At 42.5% G+C, this 12,932-nt stretch overlaps 1 protein-coding gene across 2 annotated transcripts in view; it reads right to left on the bottom strand.

The window, feature by feature from the left end:
• Positions 1 to 1,944: 1,944 nt before the first annotated feature.
• Positions 1,945 to 12,932, bottom strand: part of LOC149442158 (class I histocompatibility antigen, F10 alpha chain-like) — a 77,763-nt gene continuing 66,775 nt past the window's right edge. Inside the window, exons 5-8 of one of the 2 annotated variants that reach the window (XM_089656443.1) lie at positions 11,644 to 11,754; positions 10,093 to 10,134; positions 8,483 to 8,522; positions 1,945 to 6,547 (exon numbers count right to left, since the gene is read on the bottom strand). In XM_089656443.1, coding sequence (XP_089512569.1) covers positions 8,485 to 8,522; positions 10,093 to 10,134; positions 11,644 to 11,754 — 191 coding nt within the window. In that variant the 3' untranslated portion in view covers positions 1,945 to 6,547; positions 8,483 to 8,484. The remainder of the gene's footprint in view (positions 6,548 to 8,482; positions 8,523 to 10,092; positions 10,135 to 11,643; positions 11,755 to 12,932) is intronic. The other variant, XM_089656444.1, reaches the window with a different exon arrangement.

Raw genomic sequence — 12,932 nt, 5'->3', positions numbered from 1 at the left:
AAGCTGAAAATTGGCCTGGACAGGAAGGGGGTGGAAGTGTCCGGACTGGAAGTGGTTAAAAAGAAAACTGGCACAAACTAGTAACAAATGCTATTTTTTCACCAACCAACAAAGAGCCCAAAATAAATGTTCCATCTCCTGATGATGGCAGTGATATCACATATGTGTGTTATTTGTTGTTTGTACCCGTAGTACGGCCCAGAAACATTAGCGCACATTTTGCTTTTTTTTTTAATCCTACCTAAAATACACTGACCCTGACCTTTGACCCCAACCTTGACCCCCAAATCTAACCCTGACCTAGGGAGCTGCCAATCACAGACAATAAACATATTAGCCACATTTCAGGGATTATTTGTGGCGGCTGTTGAATGCTGAAACATTTGCACAGAAATTGTTTTCTGTATAGATCCCCTAAATTTTACTTCTCAATTCTGCATAATTATTCTGGATCCACGACTCAATGAAAACACCAAAAGCTACCGGATCCCCATGAAAACAACGCAAACGGCATTCACTGAACAAGGTTTGGTAGACTCTAGATTCCTCCATATACAGGTTTCCCTTTAACCACTTGTCCTCCAGAGGATTTACCCCCTTTTCTGACCAGGCCATTTTTTGCGATACCGCATAGCGTTGCTTTAACTGACAATTGCGCGGTCATGCAACACTTGCACCCAAATGAAATTTACGTCCTTTTTTCCCCACAAATATAGCTCTCATTTGGTGGTATTTGATCGCCTGTCCGTTTTTTTTATTTTTTTGTTTTAAAAAAAGACCAACAATTTTGAGAAAAGAATATTTTTGACTTTTTGCTATTAAACGTCCAGTAAAAAATAAAAAAAAATCAAATTTCATCAAATTTAGGCCAAAATGTATTCTGCGACATGTCTTTGCTAACAAGTGTAAATTAATTGCTTTATGTGAAAGTTATAGCAACTTATTAGTGGGACTGCGGTGGGCATTCTGACACTGGGTGGGAACTGACTTGGTGTCACTGACATCCCCAGTGACACCAATACAGTGATCAGTGCTAATAAAAAGGACTGACACTGTACTAATGGCACTGGGCAGGAAGAGGTTAACATATGGGGTGATCAAAGGGTTAACTGTGTGCTGTTAGTGCTTTCCACTGTGTAAGCACACTGCTTTGTATGGCTATGTTATACAGAGCCATGCAAAGTAGTGTGCAGGAGCTGACAGGGGAGATAACTATATTGTTTACATACAGTTCTCTCCCGTCAGTAATGCTCCTCGATCACCGGGTGCTGGTGAATAATCACCGGCTGGGACCCAGTGATTACCTGGAAATACAAACTCACACATATATACGTGATTTTGCGCACTCCTGCCGCCCTGTAGCAGTATATCTGTTATATGGCAGCCGGAAAGCGGTTAAAGACGTTGTGCTTTAATATTCTTGACTTGATGGTAAATTTATATACTTGATGGTAGAAAGTCTTTTTTTCTGAGAACAAGTGAAGAGCAGTAGAGCTACTGATACACATCACTGTGTCTATGCATGGCCGTGCTTTCATTTTACACAGGGTGTCATATCCCACATTTCTATACTGTGGGGACACCCATGGTGCTCCCCCAGGGACCGGCTGATTATGGGCCAGTCACTCTTACTGGAAAGAGAACCCCTTTAGTTCTGGCAGCCGGACTCTACTACACTCATCACACCATACATTATATCACGCTCACTAGAGGCTCAACTTCCCTAATACCACGGCAGACAAGTTCACAGATTTCACACATCGGCCCTTCCACTGCCCCACTATAGGACCCTTCTCAGCACAGACTGACTATACTGCAATGTGATTGGTCGATAGAGATTACTGCATGGCATCCTTTCTCTATGTGGTGCCTTACTGAACAAACCCAGTGTAGTTATTTGTGCCACCAGGGACCCCATCCCACAAATAAGAAACATATAGAAACTTGTTTAGAAAAGATCTATTGACAGTGCAAATATGTAAAAAGGGAATTTACAATCATCTAAACATATCAATGTATTAAAATACAATTTATCTTGATTACATTACAAAATTCTGCATAGATAACTGCCAGATTCACAAAACAGTTTTTTTTTTATTTGCAGGAAAGTAACAATGTTTACAAATAAAGACGGTCAAATTATTTTATAGAAATCTGTACTTGTAACTTGTTCATGCAGATTTGGCAATATATCTGTGAAGGGTGAAATGTATCCAGGTCATGGTATATCTAGCGGGGGTTAGCCTAGGTTCCCACTATGGATCACACAGGGATGCACACTGCATTCTGTACAATTCACATGTGATTCAGTGCAGTGCAAGCTGACCAATTCATTTTGAATTCACTCAAATGGCACCCAAGTTCTGCACCAAGTCTGGAAATGCACTGCAACCAGATCACATGGTCATGTTGTACCCTGCAATCTGGCGCAGGATACGCACTGCATTTGTGACCTGTGTTTGTGGTGTCATTAACATTGCACTAACCCCCCTGCAGATCACAAGGGCAGTGCAGTTAGAATGCGGTGTGGGAAAGCCACATGGATGGCGGATTTCCTGCACCGCATTCTAGTGTGAACCGGGCCTTAGTCACATGTAACTGGACTTGTTCTGTAATGTTTACATTTCACAGCCATCCAAGCAGCTTCTTACGTTGAGCAAAATGTAACTTGAAGAAGAATGATCACTTTTTTATACTAACGAGTTCCTGATGAGACAAAGTAAATGCATTTTCCCATCTCCTTAGGTGTCCTGTAACACGAGCAGTGATGATGGAAAGGATGCCCCCCCCATGGCACACAGCCGCCCAACAACACCATTACCAAGGAGACGGCTGCTTTCCCTACGACTGTCTCCAGCTCCCAGCACTTGTCTGAGGCAAGCACCAGCAATAACAATGCCGAGGGAAGGGAGGCGACACACATCACCTTCTTCTGCATTCCTCCTGCCTGTGCTTGCCTTGGACATGTGCTGTTAGTAGGAGGCAGGTGCTTGCTATCAAAGCAGTCATCTCCTTGCTCGCTGTGTTGTGGGGCAGCCATGCACTAAGGGGGGAGGGGCCCCCTGTCTAACATCACGGCTAGTGTTCCGGGGCACCAAGGATGATGGGACACAGTACTACATGGACTCTGTCCTATCAGGAACTCCGTACTGTAAAAGATGGTGATAACTCTTCTTTATATGATGTGGAAAGGGCAGCAAATTCAGCACTCCTGACCACCCAAGACATGCACCCCTCAGGGCTGTACACGTCACAGCCGCAATGTCAATGGTGACCCATTCAAGTGAATGGGGCTGTGCTGCACCTGCCCTGCAGCCGTGTGCAATGCATGCAGTTGCTGTGAAGTGGTTAGCCATTTTCAGGGTTAAAACAGGCAGAGAGGAGGTGACATATCCCATCCCAGCCGCCTGTCACTGCTTTTCAGAGGGGCAGCGAGCGCTGCCACATGTCCGGTCAAGCCCTAATAAGGCCGGTCTGTAATGTATACATCATACCCTCCTATATCTATGTCTGCTCCTTAGAAGGTACATCTGCTTCAGGACAGGAGAAGGTTTGGGTAGACATTACAGTGAAATGATTCGCAGCTTCACAAATTATTTTTATTTCAAACCCAATAAATCCTCACAACATGTTCATGGTTTAGGCTCCGGATTGCTGTTGTCTAACGGCTGTCATCATAGAAGAAGAGAAAACCTGCTGAACAATATGATAGGTTTAGTATATTCAGGGCAGAAGGATGTTAGGCTGGGGGGATGGACATCTTCATCCAATCACAATACATATAATGCAGACACATTTTTATATTTGGGGTCTCAAACACCCTGCTATCAGATATAATAGAGACTGCTACTTCCAGAGTTCAGGGCGAAGTGACAGGGTCTCTTTAAAGCTCACTCCCCCAACTCATTTACACTTCCCTTTGCAGTGATACCCCACTCTGTTGAAGCCCCTCAAAAATACCTGGGTGTGGGACAGGATGTGACGTCCTCCCAGAATGCAGTGCTTGGGGATGAGCGACCAGCCAGAACCCTGACAAGTGAGAGAGGAGGGTGACACCATCACCCTATAAAACACCCAATACCATCTGACATGGAGCCTACACAGAGGTAAAGACTGCAAAGCAATGGAGTCGGGGAAATGATGAAGTATATTGGGTGGCCTGTAAATAGACTGTTACTTTGTTCTGAGCGGGCAAAGTCAGATTCTCTTTATAGGGATCCTTTTGGCAATCAAAGTGTTCAAACATGTAGCAGATCATTAAAGTGACATGCCCTCACCAAGCCTGCTGCTGGATGGATTGCAGGATCAGTACACATTGAAAGTGGTTGTAAACCCTTACATATACCCAGTGCAGTGACTGGCCTCAGATGATACACAGAGATGAAACAAATCCTCCTACATAAGTTGTACCTGTTTACCAGCTGTCTTCTCTACATCTATTCACAGTGCTGAATTTATAAAGCTTGTCCGAGAGCTCAGAAAAAGGGGACAGAGAACAGAAATTACACACTGCAGAGCTCAGTGAGGAGAGCTCTGAGAGTTGATTGGAGGGAATGCCCCCCTCCACACAGCCTATAGGTACATAGCTGAGGCTATCAATCTGATGGAGCTCCCTCCCCATCACCATTTTTCTCTTGGTGTCAGGAAAACATGTCATGTTAACAGCACAGGAAGGAGGCAGCAGACAGAAGTGACACTTAGTGCTCTTAATTGAGACAAGTACACACTATAGAGGGATGTGCTTTGTACATATTTCATGTCTGAGGTTTACAACCACTTTAACTATCCACCTTGTATTTTACAATCTGCACCCCCAGCAAATCCCCCCATACAGTCACATACTGAGCATGACCATTTCCATCTCTCCAGCCCTGACTGTACACACTCCACTCCTGCACTCTCATTGGGTGGTGAACCCCACCCAAGTACCAGACCTGACCATACAGAATACTGGCCATGATCCTTTTATTTCCCAATATTTCCCAGCAGGCATTGCCTGAACTCTCCCTGTCTGCAATGTTTATTCCACTAAAGTTTTGCTTTGTAATGTAAATGCTTCTTTATCACATAAAACATTACTTAAAAAATAAGCTGAGTATAAATGTGAACACAGTAAAGGACAAACACAACCCCATTGCAAAAGAAATGATTGATAGCAAAATGCTTGTATAATAGAAATCAGAGATCATTAACAAAACCAACACCATACTGTATCAGCTGAACCCTTAAAGGCAACCTGTCATTATGAGCAGAAATCTAAGACATATTAAATGAAGGGTCTCTTTTCCGCTGAAAGGGGTGGGATCTGTTATATTCTGAGCTCCTCTGCAGTCCTCTGACATTTCCCACCCATCCTCCCCATTTTGTTTGTCACAGCTACATTGATGACTTTTTACCTTGCCATCGTTGTGTGTTTTATACCCTCTGGGCCTTTGGTCAGTTGCACATCTTATAGTTAGAACAGGCATTTAACAGATGTTTCTGAAGTTCAGCGCTCACAGCTCATCTGCATAGATTTTCCTCAATTGTTAGTGTCACAGACCTGGGTTCCAAAAGTGCAGCAATGAGGGAGGTCGGCCGACATGCAAAGTATCACCGTCCATCACACATCTCTGAAAACCAACCAATATGCTGGAAGACCTTGCTTGTTGTGGGAAGGAATGAGCGCAGAACTTGATTTGGGCAGCTAGAACACAGATTTCACAGCCTGTAATATCTTTGGCAACCACTAGAGGAAGACTACCAAAATGCAATTGTCTGGCTACACGGGGTAGACCCAAATCTCCCATGCAGGACATTCTCTAACTGGCACCAGTGCTGAGCGAATGACCCCCTGAGGTTAGTACACAGAAGGGAGACACTCAGCACTGGGCCCAGAAGACTGCTGATATCACTGTAGTAGCAGCAACAGCAGCTACTACAGCAATTTCCAGTGTTATACAGGGAGCGGTGAGGTATGTGATATTCATACATACGTTGATCTAAGCCAGGCCAATGTAACTGTGCAAGAAACAGCAAACCTAGTATTCAACTTAATAATAAAATAGGATTTGTTCATTCTTCCCATCTACTCTGCAATACACAGATCTGATTTCACATATGGCAAAATCAGTTTAACAGAAATACTTTTATTAAACACTTTTTTTTTGTTTATTATAGACAAAGTAGGGAAGAGTTGGGACTATAAAATTGTTATTGCTGTGTGGACCCTGTCAGGGAAATTTCCCTCCAATTCCTTTCTTTTGAGGAGTGTCAGACAGAACAGGAAGTATGATAAAATCATTCAATCAGGTAACAGACACCAATAACAATTCATCCATCCAAAATGAATACAGGAAGGGGAGGTCCTTAAACAGAATGCTAAAAATAAATTTATATCTAAAAACGATTCTTCGCTTCAAACATCCTGAACAAAGTGCTCATTATTCAATAGAAGACGGGTCCACCTGAAAGTAGAGAATAAACGCTAAAACAAGCCGGCAGATTGAAAGCAGAACGGCTCAATATCTTCCGTCTCCTTGTTGATGATCTTCAGACAATTGTCATCCTGTAAAGACAGAGATTTTTATTTTTGGTTGTACTCCAATGTAAATGTTAAAATATAAATGACAGAAGTCTTTGTACTAACCAGGACCTCTGATCTGACACTTTGTCACCTTTCTTTCGATGGAGCCCAATGTCACCAATGTAGAGGAGAATATGTGAGCTGATAGTATTAGTTATTGTTATATTTATGTTAAATAATTTTATATACCTTTAACCGCTTCCGGTCGGCCTATAAGAGAAGTACTGCTACAGGGCGGAATGGGTGTGCAAAATCACCACACACACACACACACGATTTTGCAGTTCCGGGTAGGGGGTGAGCCGGTGATTGTCTAGCATCTCCGACGGGGGGTGGGGGTGGGAGAACTGTTTCTGTCAGCTCCTGCACACTGCTTTGCATGACTATGCATAGCACAGCCATGCAAAGCGGTGTGCTTACAGTGAAATACACACACACGGCGCCATAGTAAAACAGCACACAGTTAACCCTTTGATCGCCCCACATGTTAACCCCTTCCTGCCCAGTGCCATTAGTACAGTGTCAGTGCTTTTTATTAGCACTGATCACTGTGTATTGGTGTCACCGAGGATGTCAGAGACACCAAGTCAGTTCCCCCCCCCAGTGTCAGAATGCCTGCCGCAGTCCCACTATAAGTTGCTGATCGCCGCCATTACTAGTAAAAAAAAAAATTCCAGTTTATATTCCACCATTTGTAAACGCTATAACTTTCAAGTAAACCAATTAATTTACACGAATTGGGATTTTTTTTTTTTAGCAAACACATGTTGAAAAATACATTTTGGTCTAAATTTATGACAATTTGATTTTTAAAAATTTTTTTTACTGGACAAGTTTAATAGAAAAAAGTAAAAAATACTGGGGTTTTTTTTCTCAAAATTGTTGCTTTTTTTTATAGCACAAAAAAATAAAAGAACACACAGGCAAACAAATATCACCAAAAGAAAGCTCTACTTGTGGGGAAAAAAAGGACCTAAATTTAATTTGGGTGCAGTGTTGCATGACCGTGCAATTGTCAGTTAAAATAACGCAGCGCCGTATCGCAAAAAAAATGGCCTGGTCAAGAAGGGGGGTAAATCCTCTGGAGGGCAAGTGGTTAACATTTCACATTTTTCTGTTTGCTGCACCATATTTCCAGCGCTGCAATATACTGTATATTGTACAGTAAGTCCCTGGGTGGCAGGCTTGTAGACGGTGGATACAGTATGTGTCACGTTGGGTTTTCGCCTACACATGGTGAGGGGCTCCAGGGTTTGTGTCTAATATATCAGTGGGGAACCCCGCTGACAGCTGATGACTCATAGATTGTAAAGGAATGGGTGGCCATGGAGTCCTTAACAACCCATGACAGTACTGACAGATACCAGTACAGACCCCATGCCTGGACCACTACTTACATTACCGCATGCATTTATTTTTTTCCTTTTCTGAATTGACTTTAAGGTCTTTTATGCCGTATTTACCGAGTGTTTTTGCAGTACATACCGCATACTAGCAATAGTGAATTGACATTTTCAGTATCACATGTGATATGTGGTCATGTGACTGACTTAACTCCTCCGATAACCTTTAGTGAATTGTGCCCACACTTTCATAAAGAATATCAGATGGAGTTTTTTCTCCTCAAAATATCTCTCAGGTTGGCAATAGATGTGAGCTTCAATGAGATGTCTACTGAGAAGAGCAGGGAGAAAATCTGTTCAAGGTGGTGATAAGGGAACATATGAAATAATATAGGGTGGTAATTAAATAAACAGGTAATGTTCAATTCATGAGGATAAAGAAAGATGTCAGAGCAATGTGATAATCAGTGACATAGAATACAAACATGCGTACTACTGTACATAACTAGACAGGAGACAAACGTATAATAGTAATACAAAGCAGACAGCTGGGTAATGACATTCAGGGACTCACATTCAGTTGTTGGAGGAGTTAGAAGCATTCTCTTCATTGTCTGCAGATAGAATGTGTTGGTAACTATGGTTAGTTTCAGCCTACAGAAATATGAATGCCTGCCCTCAGACAGCTTCTTGCACACAGATAGTTTGACCCATCAGTACCAATTCCCACAGGAATCCTGTGATCGGGGCATACGTCCACCCACCATGTCATTTTACCTGTCATAGATCTGACCGGCTGCTGGCAGCAGAGGAGGATGCTGCACCTATGCCTCCCGGTAGTCCAAAAACACAGATCTGATGCTGATGGGCCAAAGCACCCGTGTGCATGTAGCCTGACCAAACAGAGAAAATTCTGAAGAAAGCAGGTAAGTCATTGATCTCTATCACACCATGTATGTATGAATTGGCAATTAGGAAATATATATCATAACAGGTGATGGGACGAACAAAATCACATTTTCACTACTTCATGCTGAATGAAACATTCCCTTTCTTCCCCCACAATGTCTATCTCACCCATCACTCTCGCCTTTACAACAGTCACTGTCACTGAACCCGGCCATGGACGGAGAGATTTTCTTTCCTGTAAAGTCGCTTGACAGCCGGATTGTACTCAGGTTGATCGATCAATCAACTCGGTTACATTCAGCCCACTCATACATGGTTCAAATCTCGGCTGGTTTATCAGGGACCGGCCGAGATTTGAACTGACAATGGTCAGCTTTACTCATAGTATCTTTACAGATGCCAAACCTGCAGAGAAGCCAAGGAAGGCCGCAGTAACTCTCCTACTACCTGCAGCTTTCCCTGCTTCCTCCTGATGATCACAAACATCACTACTGTATACTATAATGAGTAGAAGAGGTAAGTGTTCCTTTTCTTTTCTGCAGGTATGGCATTTGTAATGATACTTTGTGTAAACGAAATCCCTTTACCCCCCCGAGGTGATCAGTCCATCTACGTGTATGTACAAAATATCATTCACAGAGCACCAATAGAGAAGGATGAATGAAAGACAACGAAGAATAAATGGATCTCACTTCTATCCACACTGCAGGTCCCAGTGAATTGGGATGTATAGGAAACCTCTGGTGGATGGAGATCTCTGTGTGTTCCTACATGGGGGGTACCAAGCAGGGACTAACTTTGTAAAGAGGCTCCGATAGGATTTGTAGGACATCAAAAATGCCCCACTATGCCCACCCAGCTATTTTTTTTTTCCTGCTACTAAAAGCTTCTAAAAGTCTATGTGTGCATGGACACATAGGATAATATGGAGGGCTGTTTTGAAGAAAAATAAAAAAATAATATCGCCTGACGCCCCTAAACATGGCTGTAAAAAAAAAATCTATACACAAATGTTTTGCCTTTCATTTATATTTTAAACTGAATGGGTTGTTTTACAAGGGAGGGTTCACATTTACTTTAATGAACTGGAAAATAGATCATCACAGAATGAACCTGCAGCATATAATCTGTTTCTAGATCATTTTCACTCCAGTCCCCAGTTCGATCTCTGTAAACAATGTTGCCTCAATATCAGATCAATATGCATCACTCTACAGCTCAGCCCCCATAATATAACACTGCAGAGGGGACAGAACACATAATAATGTTACTTACTGGGAGCCGGAACATAAATATTGCGATCAGCAGGCATTTGTCCTAAAGTAAACCAGAATTTGATACATTAGGAACCAGAAAATTGTTTTTGAAACTCTTCATATATAATAAGTCACGCAAATATCTTCAATTAATTATCACATTAAAAAGTATACATCTCTATTCTGTATTTGCTGGTACTTTGTTTTTAATGAAGTGGAGACCTTCGGATGGTTTTCACTGATGCTGGTCGGTGAGATTTCCTGTTCCAAATGACATCAATGGTCTTCACAAATTGCCCTAAACTTTAGATAATCCTGACCAATATCTGTACAATATCTGTTCCAGCCGTTTGCCTGTGTTACCGGAGCCACCCTGGACTTCACTGTGAGGGACGCGGTTTATGAGGATAATAGCAAGAAGCTGTTCTTGTTGTGAACTGTTTACTGAAGTGATGATTCTCAGCCAGACTTCTAATAGAGACTATACTATACAGCCACATGTTACCATGACTGAGCCACATAGACATTGCTGGGAGGACTCCATGTTAGTGCAGCTTTCATCATCTATTGTGTATTATTCTGCAGTGTATTCATGCTTTCCCCATTCTGGACCTGTTTTGCATTATAGATTCTAACATTGTACCTGTTTAGGATGGCCATACATTATACAATTTTCCTTTAGATTTACCAAAACCATATCCTATGAGGTCAAACCTAAACACTTTCAGTTTGTATGCAATCAGGCAGGCCCTTGCACTACATAGGTGAAGGTAGATCCAAAGGAAATTGAACAAGAAAATTGTATAATGTATGGCCAGCTTTAGTGAACTGCAAGTTACAGTCACCGTCTGGCCAATTACCAATTCTGTTGCAACTTTAAAATCTAAAATACTGAACTAGGGACTGTAATTGGAGAGCTTGCTTGTAGAAATGTTTAATAACAGAACCATATGAAGGCCTTTAAAAGGTTCTTTTTTTTTTTTATAAAATAACAAACATGTTATACTTACCTGCTGTGTGTAGTGGTTTTGCACAGAACAACCCGAATCTTCCTTTTCTTAGGTCCCCTGCCAGCACTCCTCCTTTCTGTCGGGTGCCCCCATAGCAAGCAGCTAGCTATGGGGGCACCCGAGCAGGTGTGTTCCCAAGCCGTTGCTCTGTGTGTTCATTCACACATGGAGCTGCGGCTCCCCCCCCCCCTAATTGGCTGACTGGCTACGATTGACAGCAGTGGGAACCAATGGCTCCCACTTGCTGTCTCAGCCAATGAGGAGGCAGAAACCCAGGACCCAAGGCTGCTGTGCACATTGCTGGATCTCAATCGGGTTCAGGTAAGTAATGAGGGGGCTGGTGGCATTGCTGCACACCAGTTTTTTCCCTTCATGCATAGAATGCATGAAGGTAAAAATCCTTGAGCCTTTACAACCACTTTAAATATCCCTCTGTGCTGACATATCATTTTCTTCGTTGTCCATATACAAGGGCTTCCTGCTGATCAGTGTGTAGGACTCATGTCTGGTTCTCCTATATGATGAATAGAGCTCTGGTGTGTAATGTGCAGTAATCTCACCTGAAACGGAGCGTTTCCTGTATATGACGACTCCAATAACGGCCCCGATAATCAGCGCTACAGCAACGACCACAACCCCGATAATTATAGGAGTATTGTCCTTAGGGGGATCTGGGGGAAACACAGAAGTAACATGATGTGAGATCTACTGACAGTCTTGTGTATTTAGTCCCAGAATCAGCTGATTGCAGGTCATAGAAGCACATTGTTCCTGCATTGTTCCATCATATCATTACAAGTGCACATTATAATTCACTAAATGAGATATAATGGTCTATAATGAAGAAACAGACTCACACATGGATGATGTCAGTGCCAGGAGGATGGAGCACAGCCAGGTCCACAGAGATTTGGGTTTCTTTTACAAAGAGCTTTATTGAATATTAAGCAAAGATAAACAAACATTCGGAACATAGATTCAATGACCAACAATTAGAAATTGTAGTGGGTGAGGGGAAGCTAGTTCAAGGCATGCACTGGAAAAGGCATAAGCTGAAAGGTTTACATAGGTGCCCTGTAGGAAAAGATGGGGGAAGGGGTTGGGAGAGAACGATTAACAAACCTTTGTGGGTCAATGATAATATAAACTCTAAAGGGGAGTTTTGCTACATCAACATTATAGAGAACGGGAGAGGCACGGGAAGAGGCCTTCTCCAAAAAAATGGTACATGTTCAAAACCTAGAGTTTACAAATAAATCCAGATTGCATTGGTAGTATTGCAGATGTAGCACATAAAACAGCAAGCACAATCCGAAGGAGGTTAGAAAAATACAAACAGTAGAGAGACACGGACAACAATACCAAAAAAAAAAAAAAAGGGGGGGGGGGTGCTCCGAGGCGATCACAGCGAAATCCATCCTCATATCGACAGAAGGGACTGGTCAAATCTCGAAGGTTGAGATATATCCAGCCAGGGACGCCATATCTGCAGAAATTTTGTATGGGTATCCAACAATATGGCCATCAGTTTTTCATTAACCATTATGAAGTTCATTTGGTTTTCGACAGCCTCAAAACTAAGGAGAGGAGTTTTCCAAGCTCTCGCAATTGTCAATTTAGTTGCCATAAATAAGTATGATGCCAGCTGCCGTTCAGAACGGAGGAGGCCCTCCAGCGGTTTAAATAGAAGCGCTTCATATGGGTTAATATACGCTTAATGTCTGTGTGAAGGATAGTGCGGAGGAGGGCATACACTCTAATCCATAATCTGCTTACTTTAGGGCAAGTCCACCAGATATGAGCCATAGTACCCAATTGTTGGCATCCCCGAAAACAGACCGGGGAATAT

The sequence above is a fragment of the Staurois parvus genome, unplaced genomic scaffold (assembly GCF_062004578.1).
Source record: "Staurois parvus isolate SC_StPar_1 unplaced genomic scaffold, SC_StPar_1.0 ptg000906l, whole genome shotgun sequence".
Lineage (NCBI taxonomy): Eukaryota > Metazoa > Chordata > Amphibia > Anura > Ranidae > Staurois > Staurois parvus.
Note: the sequence above shows the minus strand (reverse complement) of the source record. Positions and strands in the feature narration are given on the sequence as shown.